The 13,363-nt window shown below is 43.9% G+C and overlaps 1 protein-coding gene across 2 annotated transcripts in view; it reads left to right on the top strand.

Moving 5' to 3' along the window:
- The window catches only part of LOC143767150 (uncharacterized), a 104,387-nt gene extending 91,994 nt beyond the window's left edge, over window positions 1–12,393 (top strand). For both annotated transcript variants that reach the window (XM_077255192.1, XM_077255193.1), the window contains exon 9: window positions 10,795–12,393. In XM_077255192.1, the coding sequence (XP_077111307.1) occupies window positions 10,795–11,924 (1,130 nt within the window). In that variant the 3' untranslated portion in view covers window positions 11,925–12,393. The remainder of the gene's footprint in view (window positions 1–10,794) is intronic.
- The last annotated feature ends 970 nt before the right edge of the window (window positions 12,394–13,363 follow it).

Raw genomic sequence — 13,363 nt, 5'->3', positions numbered from 1 at the left:
GCCCATATAATGCTCCATGCAGTTCTTTATGGCCCCATAGATGCTCCATATAATGCTCCATGCAGTTATGGCCCCATATAATGCTCCATGCAGTTATGGCCCCATAGATGCTCCATATAATGCTCCATGCAGTTATGGCCCCATAGATGCTCCATATAATGCTCCATGCAGTTATGGCCCCATAGATGCTCCATATAATGCTCCATGCAGTTATGGCCCCATATAATTCTCCATATAATGCTCCATACAGTTATGGCCCCATATAATGCTCCATGCAGTTATGGCCCCATAGATGCCCCATATAATGCTCCATGCAGTTATGGCCCCATAGATGCTCCATATAATGCTCCATGCAGTTATGGCCCCATTGTCACGGGGATATAAGGAGGGCGAGAGCTAATAACCCGGGCCCCTGCAATTTCCCTCAGACTAGGGAAACCCTGTCTGACCCTCTACCTGAAGTTTACACTGAAGGTGTGCATGTTCAGGCCTCCACCCTCACCCTGACTCCTGTTTCAGCCCTAGACTGAGCACCACCGCCCACCACCCAGTGAATGCAATAGACCAATACCCACAGTTATAACAAACAAGGATAAAGGAAAATATACACCACGCTGCAGTCAATCAGGAATACACAATAAAGGTGCAGGGCAAAATAAATACAAATATAGGAAGGAGTAAATAAGACAAAGGAAAATACACCACCAGCAACGATTCTCCAACAACCAGCTCTCCACTCCGGACCGAGATAACTACGGATAAGACAGAAGCTATAATCGGCGACGCCCAAAGATCAGGAGAACCATTTAAAGGAAATGGGCATGGCCCAGCTTCCAATCCGAGGATCAGATAAATTAACCCCGGAGCAGCCAGACGAAAACTAGCCGACGCCAATGAGCAAACAGTGGTCAAACGCGGAATTACCGCTGTCTGTCAGACGACCTGGTCTGGACAGTGTCCGACATGACACCCATATAATGCTCCATACAGTTATGGCCCCATAGATGCCCCATATAATGCTCTATGCAGTTATGGCCCCATAGATGCCCCATATAATGCTCCATGCAGTTATGGCCCCATATAATGCCCCATATAATGCTCCTTACCGTTATGGCCCCATAGATGCCCCATATAGTGCTCCATACAGTTATGGCCCCATAGATGCTCCATATAATGCTCCATGCAGTTATGGCCCCATAGATGCCCATATAATGCTTCATGCAGTTCTTTATGGCCCCATAGATGCCCCATATAATGCTCCATGCAGTTATGGCCCCACAGATGCTCCATATAATGCTCCATGCAGTTCTTTATGGCCCCATAGACGCTCCATATAGCATTGTGCCACATGTAATGCTGCTGCTGCATACTCACCTCTCGTCGCTGCCCGCTGCTCCTCAGCGTCCCGTCTCTCCGCACTGACTGTTCAGGCAGAGGGCGGCGCGCACACTAATGCGTCATCGCGCCCTCTGACCTGCACAGTCACAGCAAGAGGACGGGAAGACGGAGCGGCGCCCAGCGAATGGAACGCCGACAGGTGAATATGACATACTCACCTGGTCCCGGCGCTCCGGACGCTGTCCCTGCCTGTCCCACGGTACCGCAGCTTCTTCCTGTAATGAGCGGTCACTGGTACCGCTCATTACAGTAATGAATATGCTGCTCCGCCCCTATGGAAGTGGAGTCCATATTCATTACTTTAATGAGCGGTACCACGTGACCGCTGAATAGAGGAAGAGCTGCAGCGCCGGAGACCATGGGACAGGCTGGGACAGCGTTAGGAGCGCCAGGAGCAGGAGAGTATGCAACAGTCCTCTCTCCCCCTCACCCGCCGACGAACATGACTCGAATATAAACCGAGAGGGGCACTTTCAGCCCACAAATTTGGGCTTAAAATCTTGGCTTATACTCGAGTATATACGGTATTCTTTCTTCATTGCCCAATGGTATAAACTTCTGTGAGTTCAAGGTGCTCACCACAAATCTAGATACATTCTTTAAGGGGTCTATTTTTCAAAATGGGGTCATTTGTCCACTGTTTAGGCACATCAGGGCTGTCCAAGCCAAACATTGTATCTGCTAATGTTTCCAGATAATTTTGCATTCAAAAAATCAAATAGTGCTCCTTCCTTTCTGAGCCCTGCAGTGCGCACAAACAATAGTTTTTCCCAGGACAAATTGTACAACAACTTTTGGGGTCCAATTTCTCCTGTCACCCTTGGTAAAATAAAAAAAGGATCTGAAGTAAATTTTTTGTGAAAAAAAGTTAAATGTTCATTTTTTTTTTTTTTAAACATTCCAAAAATTTCTGTGACGCACCTGAAGGGTTAATAAACTTCTTAAATGTGGTTTTGAGCACCTTGTGGGGTGCAGTTTTTAGAATACTGTCAATGTTGGTTATTTTCTGTCATACAGGTCTTTCAAAGTCACTTCAAATAAGATGTGGTGCCTAAAAAAAATTTGTATATTTTGTTGGAAAAATGAGAAATCGCTGGTCAACTTTTAACACTTCTAACTTCCTAACAGAAAAAAAATTCTTTAACCCTTTACTGACATCAGATGGAATAGTACGTCCGATGTCGGTACCCCTGTTTTGATGCGGGCTCCGGCGGTGAGCCCGCATCAAAGCTGGGACATGTCAGCTGTTTTGAACAGCTGACATGTGCCCGCAATAGGCATGGAGGGAATCGCGATCTACCCACACCTATTAACTAGTTAAATGTCGCTGTCAAACTCTGACAGCAGCATTTAATGCGGTTCCAGCCATCGGGCTGGAAATCCATGCACCGCTGACCCCTGTCACGTGATCGGGGGTCATCGGTGCGTCCATAGAGGTCCTTGAGACCTCTATGGTTGTTGATACCAGATTGCTATGAGCGCCACCCTGTGGTCGGCGCTCATAGCAATGCAGTAATTCTGCTACATCTGAGCACCACCTCTATGTAGCAGAGCAGATCAAGTTGTGGCAGCTTCTAGCCTCCCATGGAGACTATTGAAGCATGCCAAAAGTAAAAAAAAAAGTTTTTAAAAATATGAAAAAAATAAAAAAAATAAAAGTTCAAATCACCCCCCTTTCGCCCCATTCAAAATAAAACAATAAAAAAAAAAAATCAAACCTACACATATTTTTAGTATTGCCACGTTCAGAATCGCCCGATCTATCAATAAAAAAAGGATTAACCTGATCGTTAAACGGCGTAGCAAGAAAAATCGAAACTCCAGAATTACGTTTTTTTTTTGCCGCGTCATTGCATTAAAATGCAATAACTGGCAATCAAAAGAACGCATCTGCACAAAAGTGGAATAATTAAAAATGTCAACTCGGCACGCAAAAAATAAGCCCTCACCCGACCCCAGATCACGAAAAATGGAGACGCTACGGGTATCAGAAAATTGCACAATTTTTTTTTTTAATAGCAAAATTTGGAATTTTTTTTCCACTCACCGTATATACTTGAGTGTAAGCCGACCCGAGTATAAGCCGACCCCCCTAATTTTGCAACCAAAAACTGGGAAAACTTATTGACTCGAGTATAAGCCTAGGGTGGAAAATGCAGCAGCTACTGGTAAATGTCAAAAATAAAAATAGATACCAATAAAAGTAAAATTAATTGAGACATCAGTAGGTTAAGTGTTTTTGAATATCCATATTGAATCAGGAGCCCCATATAATGCTCCATACAGTTATTTATGGCCCCATAGATGCCCCATATAATACTCCATGCAGTTCATTATGGCCCCATACGTGCCCCATATAATGCTCCATGCAGTTATGGCCCCATACATGCCCCATATAATGCTCCATGTAGTTATGGCCCCATACATGCCTCATATAATGCTCCATGCAGTTATGGCCCCGTACATGCCCCATATAATGCTCCATGCAGTTATGGCCCCATAGACGCTCCATATAGCATTGTGCCACATGTAATGCTGCTGCTGCTGCACTAAAAAAAAAATAAATCAAAAAACGACATACTCACCTCCTGTCGCTGCCCGCTGTTCCTCAGCGTCCCGTCTCTCCGCACTGACTGTTCAGGCAGAGGGCGGCACGCACAGTAATACGTCATCGCGCCCTCTGACCTGAACAGTCATAGCAAGAGGACGGGAAGACGGAGCGTCGGTGGAACGAGGTAAGGTAAATATGACATACTCACCTGCTCCCGGCGCTCCTGACACGGTCCCTGCATGTCCCTTGGTGGTCAGCGCAGCAGCTTCTCCCTGTGGGAGTGGAGTCCATATTCATTACTTTAATGAGCGGTACCACGTGACCGCTGAAGAAGGGAAGAAAAAAACAACAACAAAACTGGTCACAGGAAATGTGTGAGCTTGTGTGTGGCATAATAGTATAAAAATAAAGCCCTAGTTGTCTAGAAAAAAATAAAATGGAAAAAATCTCTAAATGCATAGCAAAAGATTGAGCTGTTTAACCAACATGAGCAGAAAATAGCTTGCCCTTTAAGTCGCAAAATATGCCTACCATAGTACTATGGAGTTAAAGAAAATTTCACAAGACAAACTGCATACATTTTCCTGATGAGACTGGTGTGCTTACTTTGAATATTCATGTCAGAATGACCGTATAATCCTATAATAAAAATGGGAATTTTTAGCTCATAAAAGTATCATTTTAATATTAGACAGAGAAACTTTCATAAACGATTATATCTGCACTAGATGGTAGCCCGATTCTAACGCATCGGGTATTCTAGAATATGTTATAAGTTCATGTTAAAAACATACAACTCTGCCCTTCACCTCTCCAAACAAACCTATTTCAACACCCTCATCACCTCGCTGTCCAATAACCCTAAACGTCTCTTCGACACCTTCCAGTCCCTACTCAACCCAAGAGAGCAGGCCCCAACCACAGATCTCCGCGCTGACGATCTGGCCAATTACTTCAAAGAAAAAATTGACCACATTCGACAGGAAATCATTTCCCAATCTCTTCATACCAAGCACTGTCCTCCCTCCCCCACTGCATCTAGTTCACTCTCTGACTTTGAACCAGTTACAGAAGAAGAAGTAAGCAGGCTCCTTGCATCTTCTCGCCCGACCACTTGCACCAGCGACCCCATTCCGTCGCATCTCCTCCAGTCCCTTTCCCCGGCTGTCACCTCTCACCTAACAAAAATATTCAACCTTTCCCTCACTTCCGGTATTTTTCCCTCCTCATTTAAGCATGCCATCATACATCCACTACTTAAAAAGCCCTCCCTCGATCAAAATTGTGCCGCTAATTATAGACCTGTCTCTAATCTTCCCTTCATCTCTAAACTCCTGGAACGCCTGGTCCACTCCCGTCTTACCCGCTATCTCTCAGATAATTCTCTTCTCGACCCTCTTCAATCTGGTTTCCGCTCTTTACACTCTACTGAAACTGCCCTCACTAAAGTCTCTAATGACCTACTAACAGCTAAATCTAATGGTCACTATTCCATGCTAATTCTCTTGGATCTCTCCGCAGCATTCGACACTGTGGATCATCAGCTCCTCCTCACTATGCTCCGCTCCATCGGCCTCAAGGACACCGTTCTCTCTTGGTTCTCCTCCTATCTCTCTGGCCGATCCTTCACTGTTTGTTTTGCTGGTTCCTCCTCCTCTCACCTTCCCCTTACTGTTGGGGTTCCTCAAGGATCAGTCCTAGGCCCCCTCCTCTTCTCTTTGTATACTGCCCCTATTGGACAAACAATCAGTAGATTTGGTTTCCAGTACCATCTCTATGCTGACGACACCCAATTATATACCTCTTCTCCTGTTATCACGCCGACCTTTTTAGAAAACACCAGTGATTGTCTTACCGCTGTCTCTAACATCATGTCCTCCCTCTATCTGAAACTGAACCTGTCAAAAACTGAACTCCTCGTGTTCTCTCCCTCTACAAACCTACCTTTGCCTGACATTGCCATCTCTGTGTGCGGTTCCACCATTACTCCAAAGCAACATGCCCGCTGCCTTGGAGTCATCCTTGATTCCGAGCTTTCATTCACCCCCCACATCCGATCACTGGCTCGCTCTTCTTATCTGCATCTCAAAAACATTTCCAGAATTCGCCCTTTTCTTACTTTCAACTCTGCAAAAACTCTTACTGTCTCACTTATTCATTCTCGTCTGGACTATTGTAACTCTCTACTAATTGGCCTCCCTCTTACCAAACTCTCCCCACTCCAATCTGTCCTGAATGCTGCTGCCAGAATCATACTCCTCGCCAACCGTTACACCGATGCCTCTACCTTGTGCCAGTCATTACACTGGCTACCCATCCAATCCAGAATCCAGTACAAAACTACTACCCTCATCCACAAAGCACTCCATGGCTCAGCACCACCCTACATCTCCTCTCTGGTCTCAGTCTACCAACCTACCCGTGCCCTCCGCTCTGCTAATGACCTCAGGTTAGCATCCTCAATAATCAGAACCTCCCACTCCCGTCTCCAAGACTTTACACGTGCGGCGCCGATTCTTTGGAATGCACTACCTAGGTTAATACAATTAATCCCCAATCCCCACAGTTTTAAGCGTGCCCTAAAAACTCATTTGTTCAGATTGGCCTACCGCCTCAACGCATTAACCTAACTATCCCTGTGTGGCCTATTAATAAAAAAACAACAACATAATCACGTTCCTCCATCATGTTCTCATACACTTTATGCAGTTAATAGCCTCTGTGTCTGTACTGTTACATACTTAGGCAGTTAACTGGTTCATGCAGCTTTACATGAACACCCGAGCCTTACACTATGGCTGGTCCAAACAACTAAAGCAATTGTTACCATCCACCTCTCGTGTCTCCCCTTTTCCTCATAGATTGTAAGCTTGTGAGCAGGGCCCTCATTCCTACTGGTATCTGTTTTGAACTGTGATTTCTGTTATGCTGTAATGTCTATTGTCTGTATAAGTCCCCTCTATAAGTTGTAAAGCGCTGCGGAATATGTTGGCGCTATATAAATAAAATTATTATTATTTATTATTATTAATATGTATGTAGTTTATTTATGAAGATTTTAGAATAATACATTGAATACACAGGATTCGGCCAGCCGTGACCAATTAGCGAAGCGTGGTTCAAATCCCGCGCCAATTCGCAGCCGGACTGTGCCTGTCGCTGATTGTTCGCGGCTGGCCATGTAGTATATAACAGGCCACGTAGTATATAGCACAGCCACGTAGTATATAGCACAGCCCACGGAGTATATAGCACAGCCACGTAGTATATAGCACAGCCCACAGAGTGTATAACAGCCCACATAGCATATAACACAGCCACGTAGTTTATAACAGCCCACGTAGAATATAACACAGCTCACGTAGTATATAACAGCCCACGCACGCATTATATAACACAGCCCACGTAGTGTATAACACAGCCCACGTAGTGTATAACACAGCCCACGTAGTGTATAACACAGCCCACATAGTGTATAACACAGGCCACGTAGTGTATAGCACAGGCCACGTAGTGTATAGCACAGCCCACATAGTGTATATTGCACAGCCCACGTAGTATATTGCACAGCCCACGTAGTATATTGCACAGCCCACGTAGTATATTGCACATCCCACATAGTATATAGCAGCCCACGTATTATATTGCACAGCCCACGTATTATATAGCACAGCCCACGTAGTATATAGCAGCCCACGTATTATATTGCATAGCCCACATATTTTGCACAGCCCACGTATTATATTGCACAGCCCACGTATTATATAGCACAGCCCACGTAGTATATAGCAGCCCACGTAGTATATAGCACAGCCCACGTATTATATTGCATAGCCCACGTATTTTGCACAGCCCACGTATTATATTGCACAGCCCACGTATTATATAGCACAGCCCACGTAGTATATAGCAGCCCACGTATTATATTGCATAGCCCACGTATTATATTGCACAGCCCACGTAGTATATAACAGCCCACGCAGTACATTGCACAGCCCACATAGTATATTGCACAGCCCACGTATTATATTGCATAGCCCACATATTATATTGCACAGCCCACGTATTATATTGCACAGCCCACGTAGTATGTTGCACAGCCCACGTATATAGCACAGCCCACGTAGTATATAGCACAGCCCACGTAGTATATTGCACAGCCCACGCAGTATATTGCACAGCCCACGTAGTATGTTGCACAGCCCACGTAGTATGTTGCACAGCCCACGTAGTATGTTGCACAGCCCACGTAGTATGTTGCACAGCCCACATAGTATATTGCACAGCCCACGCAGTACATTGCACAGCCCACATAGTATATTGCACAGCCCACGTATTATATTGCACATCCCACGTATTATATTGCACAGCCCGCGTAGTACATTGCACAGCCCACATAGTATATTGCACAGCCCACATAGTATATTGCACAGCCTACATAGTATATTGCACAGCCCACGTAGTATATAGCACAGCCCACGTAGTATATAGCACAGCGCACGCAGTATATTGCACAGCCCCCGTAGTATGTTGCACAGCCCACGTAGTATGTTGCACAGCCCATGTAGTATATAGCACAGCCCACGTATTATATTGCACTGCCCATGTAGTATATTGCACAGCCCACATAGTATATTGCACAGCCCACGTAGTATATTGCACAGCCCACGTAGTATATTGCACAGCCCACGTATTATATTGCACAGCCCACGTAGTATATTGCACAGCCCACGTAGTATATAGCACAGCCCACGTATTACAGTGCACAGCCCACGCATTATATAGCACAGCCCACGCATTATATAGCACAGCCAACGCATTATATAGCACAGCCCACGTAGTATATAGCAATGTGGGCATCATATCCCTGTTAAAAAAAAAGAATTGAAATAAAAAATAGTTATATACTCACCTTCTGTTGGCCCCGCATCCAGGCGAAGCGATTACCGACACTCCAGTGACCGCTCCATGCATTGCGGTCTTGCGAGATGATGACGTAGCGGTCTCGCGAGACCGCTACGTCATCATCTCGCGAGACCGCAATGTATGGAGCGGTCACCGGAGCGTCTCGAGAAGCGGGGAAGGCCTGTTTCTGATCTGGGGGCCGACGGACGGTGAGTATATAACGATTTTTTTTTTATTATTATTTTTAACATTAGATCTTTTAACTATTGATGCCGCATAGGCAGCATCAATAGTTAAAAGTTGGTCACACAGGGTTAATAGCAGCGGTAACGGAGTGCATTACACTGCGGCATAACACGGTCCGTTACCGCTGCCATTAACCCTGTGTGAACGCTGACTGGAGGGGATTATGGAGTGGGCACTGACTGCGGAGAGGAAGGAGCGGCCATTTTTCCGCCGGACTGTGCCCGTCGCTGATTGGTCGTGGCCGTTTTGCCACAACCAATCAACGACTTGGAATTCCATGACAGACAGAGGCCTCGACCAATGAATATCCGTGACAGACAGAAAGAAAGAAAGACAGACAGACAGAAGGACAGACAGAAAGATGGAAGTGACCCTTAGACAATTATATAGTAGATTCTGGCATTGCTTTTAGGCTGCCGTCACACTAGCAGTATTTGATCAGTATTTTACATCAGGGTTTGTAAGCCAAAACCAGGAGTGGGTGATAAATGCAGAAGTGGTGCATATGTTTCTATTATACTTTTCCTCTATTTATTCCTCTCCTGGTTTTGGCTTACAAATACTGATGTAAAATACTGACCAAATGCACTGCCAGTGTGACGGCAGCCATAAATTAAGTACACCAGTAATAGAGCAGTAAGAGATCTATTTGAGAATGTATCCAGTTTGTATTGTAAAATCTGGTGACAGATCCACTTTAAAGTCAATCTGTCAGCAGGATTTAATCTTCTACCCCCAAAACCATCCCAATTATACGTCTGTGTAGCTCTTTTAATGACAAGTCCAAGTTTAATGACAAGTGCCAGTACCTTAGCTAGTCGGTTCTTTCATTGCTAAAACATCAGTGTTTCAGTTGACATGCAAATGAGACTGATAAGCTATGGTAGATCTGAAGCTTCTGTCACTCCAGCTCTACTCCTGACCCAGTACAGCCTTTTCCTGCTTGTCTGACAGCTCCTTAGCCTATATGATGTGTGAGGCAATCAGTCAAGCAGGAGGAAACCATGCTGGGCAAGGAGTACAGAGGCCTCAGATTTACCATAAGGCTTCTTTCACACTAGCGTCGGGCTCGGTCCGTCACAGTGCGTCGGGCCGAGGTCACCGACGCTAGCGTTCCCTGCGCCGCACAACGGGTGCAGCGGATGCATTTTTCCAGCGCATCCGCTGCCCCATTGTGAGGTGCGGGGAGGTGGGGGCGGAGTTCCGGCCGCGCATGCGCGGTCGGAAAAAGCGGACCGTCGGGAGCAAAAAACTTTACATGTAACGTTTTTTGCTCCCGACGGTCCGCCACAGCACGGCGCAACCGTCGCACGACGGTTGCGACGTGTGGCAATGCGTCGCAAATGTTAGTCAATGCTGAAAAAACGCATCCTGCAAGCACTTTTGCAGGATGCTTTTCGGCAAAACGACGCATTTGCGTCGTATTGCAGTTAACGCTAGTGTGAAAGTAGCCTAAGTTTCATTTGCATGTCAATTCAAGCAATGATTTTTCAGCAACTAAGGAACAGACTGGCCACGTAAAAGCATTGCTGGACTTGTGTTTGAAAGAGCCACATGTGCATATAAATAGTTTGGGGTGAAATACTTCTGACAGATTCTCCTTAAATGGAAGTTTTAGCTGTATGCGTTGGTCAGGATTATATTACTACTTAATGTTAACCGTTTTTTTTTCACTTTTTTTTTTTTTTTTTAAGCCCTTGAAGACAATGGACAGACTTCAGGAATCCATCACTATCCTACCGTAGTAAACCATAATATTTATCAGGATTTTCACCTTGATCCCAATTATAACTCTGAAATGCTGCAGTTGACTCAAAATCCAACTTTAAATTCTTTTCGCTACAGACATGACCAATATTTTCAAGACCCTGGAGTTAAAAGCCAGCCAAAATTGGGAAGTAGACAGCACCAATGTACAGAATGTGGGAAGTGTTTTCCTAGAAATAATGATTTGGTTATACATAGAAGATTGCATCGAGGGAAGGTTCCGCTAGTCTGTTCGGTGTGTGGCAAGTGCTTTCCTAGTAATTCCCATCTCTTAATACATTTAAGGATTCATGCAGGAGAAAAACCCTTTAGTTGTTCAGAATGTGGCAAGACTTTTAAGAGTAACTCTCATCTGGTAACTCACCTAAGGATCCACAGGGGAGAGAAACCTTTTGTCTGTCAAGAATGCGGAAAAAGCTTTAATGACAAATCAAACTTTGGAAGGCACAAGAGAATCCACACTGGGGAGAAACCGTTTTCATGCAGCGAGTGTGGAAAAGGCTTTAATCGCAAAGCTAATCTTCTAATTCATCAAAGAACCCACACCGGGGAGAAGCCCTTTGCCTGCTATGATTGTGGGAAGCGTTACACCAGCAAAGCGGAACTGGTCCGACATAAAGTTTTCCACATGGAAGGGAAGCAGTTTTCCTGTTTGGAGTGTGATGCGAAATTTAATGAGAAATCCAGTCTTTTCATCCACCAGATGATTCATAAAGGAGAGAAACCATTTTCTTGTGCAGCCTGCGGCAAATGTTTTGCCAATAATTCCCAGCTGCTGACACATGAACGTATTCACAAAGGAGAGAAGCCATTTGTGTGTCCAGAATGTGGCAAAAGATTTAACGATAAGTCAAACTTCATTAGACATAAGAAAATTCACACCGGAGAGAAGCCCTTTGCTTGTTTTGAGTGCAGCAAAGTCTTTAACCGGAGAGCTAATCTCTTGTTGCATCAAAGAACTCACACAGGAGAAAAGCCATTTTCTTGTTTGCATTGTGGGAAAAATTTTACAAGTAATTCGGGGCTTGTTGTACATCAAAGACTTCACTTTGTATGAAGAGATTTTCAATTTTAACAACATTTTTCTGAAAAACTAAACAGTCTCAGATTTGCTTGGTGGGGAACAACTTGAGCTGAGGTCTAGACAGACTTCTTGGCAAATATATAGGAGAAAAGTTTTATATGAGACCTTTTCATACCCAAAGTAAACTTTTAATTGGAATATTGTTTTTAAACAGTTTTTTTACTTTACAGTGAAATATTTGAAGAAAGAATATGGCTGCCATTGATACAGTGTATGGATGCAGCTTGTATAACAAAATCATTATTAAGGCTTTTCATTTTTTTATTTCATTTTGTGAATTACTCCTTTTCACAATTTCGATTATCCAAAACCATTTCTTTGAGAGAAAGTAAGTTTGTTTACACTGAGCTTGGAGTGGTCTTTTCCTGTTCCCGATTAGCTTCTCCCTTTTATCCTGCTATAAATGTCTGAAAAGAAATTAAAGTGGATGTCTAAGTGAGAATGTCTCCAATCGTTATGGAATGTCACATCGATCACTCCCAGGCAAATAACTAAATTTAGCTTGAAGTCACAGATAGAGATTCATATGGTTGTAAGGGGTATCTTCTTGAAAAATGTAGTGACGACAAAGTTCAAAAAGAGAAATACAGTTCTTAGTATAAATGAGTACAACCCAACAGATTTGTCAGAAAATCTTTGTTTCCTTTCAGAATCCGCATTTTCTATGGGAAACCATCATACTTAATGCTCCCATAAATGTGGGCCATTGATTGCAAGCAATATTTAAATTGCACATCTATAAAAGTAATTTTCCTTACAAATTTATTCAAGACAATGTTGTAAAAATGAGTACCCCACAATTAAAGCCTGAGATGCAAAGCTAAAATTTAGACTTCAAGATTCTAATTAACAAGAATTCAACCACAGGTAAGTCTAATTACTCATTAAACAGGAGCCCAGCAGATTGTTAACTAACGTCATTTTATAGTCAACTAAGAAAACCCCTTTCAATTTCATGTTGTCATCAATGGCACAATATGGAAGAGAAATGTTACAAGGAGTGAGAAAGAAAATAATTTCTTTATACAAGAAAGGTGAAAGGTGCAAGATCACTATAGCTTCACATATCATAACACTGTTATAAAAGTGATACAAAGATGGAACTACAACGGAGGTGGGCAATTAATTTTCCCAAGGGGCCAACATGAGAGATTGTGACTGTTGTGGAGGGCCGAACCAATATGCCAAAATTAATTCTATTTCATATTAATATCGATATATTTTATAATTATCTTATTTATAATTATATTAACCCCTTTCTACCATTGGACGTACTATTCTGTCCATGAGACCCTGGCCCTAATTCCCATGGACGGAATAGTAACGTCATAGGCTATCAGCGAGCTGGCACCCGGCACTATGTGCCAGGAGCAGTCACAGACCGCTCCCAGCACTTTAACCTCCGAAACACT

Source organism: Ranitomeya variabilis, chromosome 4, assembly GCF_051348905.1.
Source record: "Ranitomeya variabilis isolate aRanVar5 chromosome 4, aRanVar5.hap1, whole genome shotgun sequence".
Classification (NCBI taxonomy): Eukaryota; Metazoa; Chordata; class Amphibia; order Anura; family Dendrobatidae; genus Ranitomeya; species Ranitomeya variabilis.
Note: the sequence above shows the minus strand (reverse complement) of the source record. Positions and strands in the feature narration are given on the sequence as shown.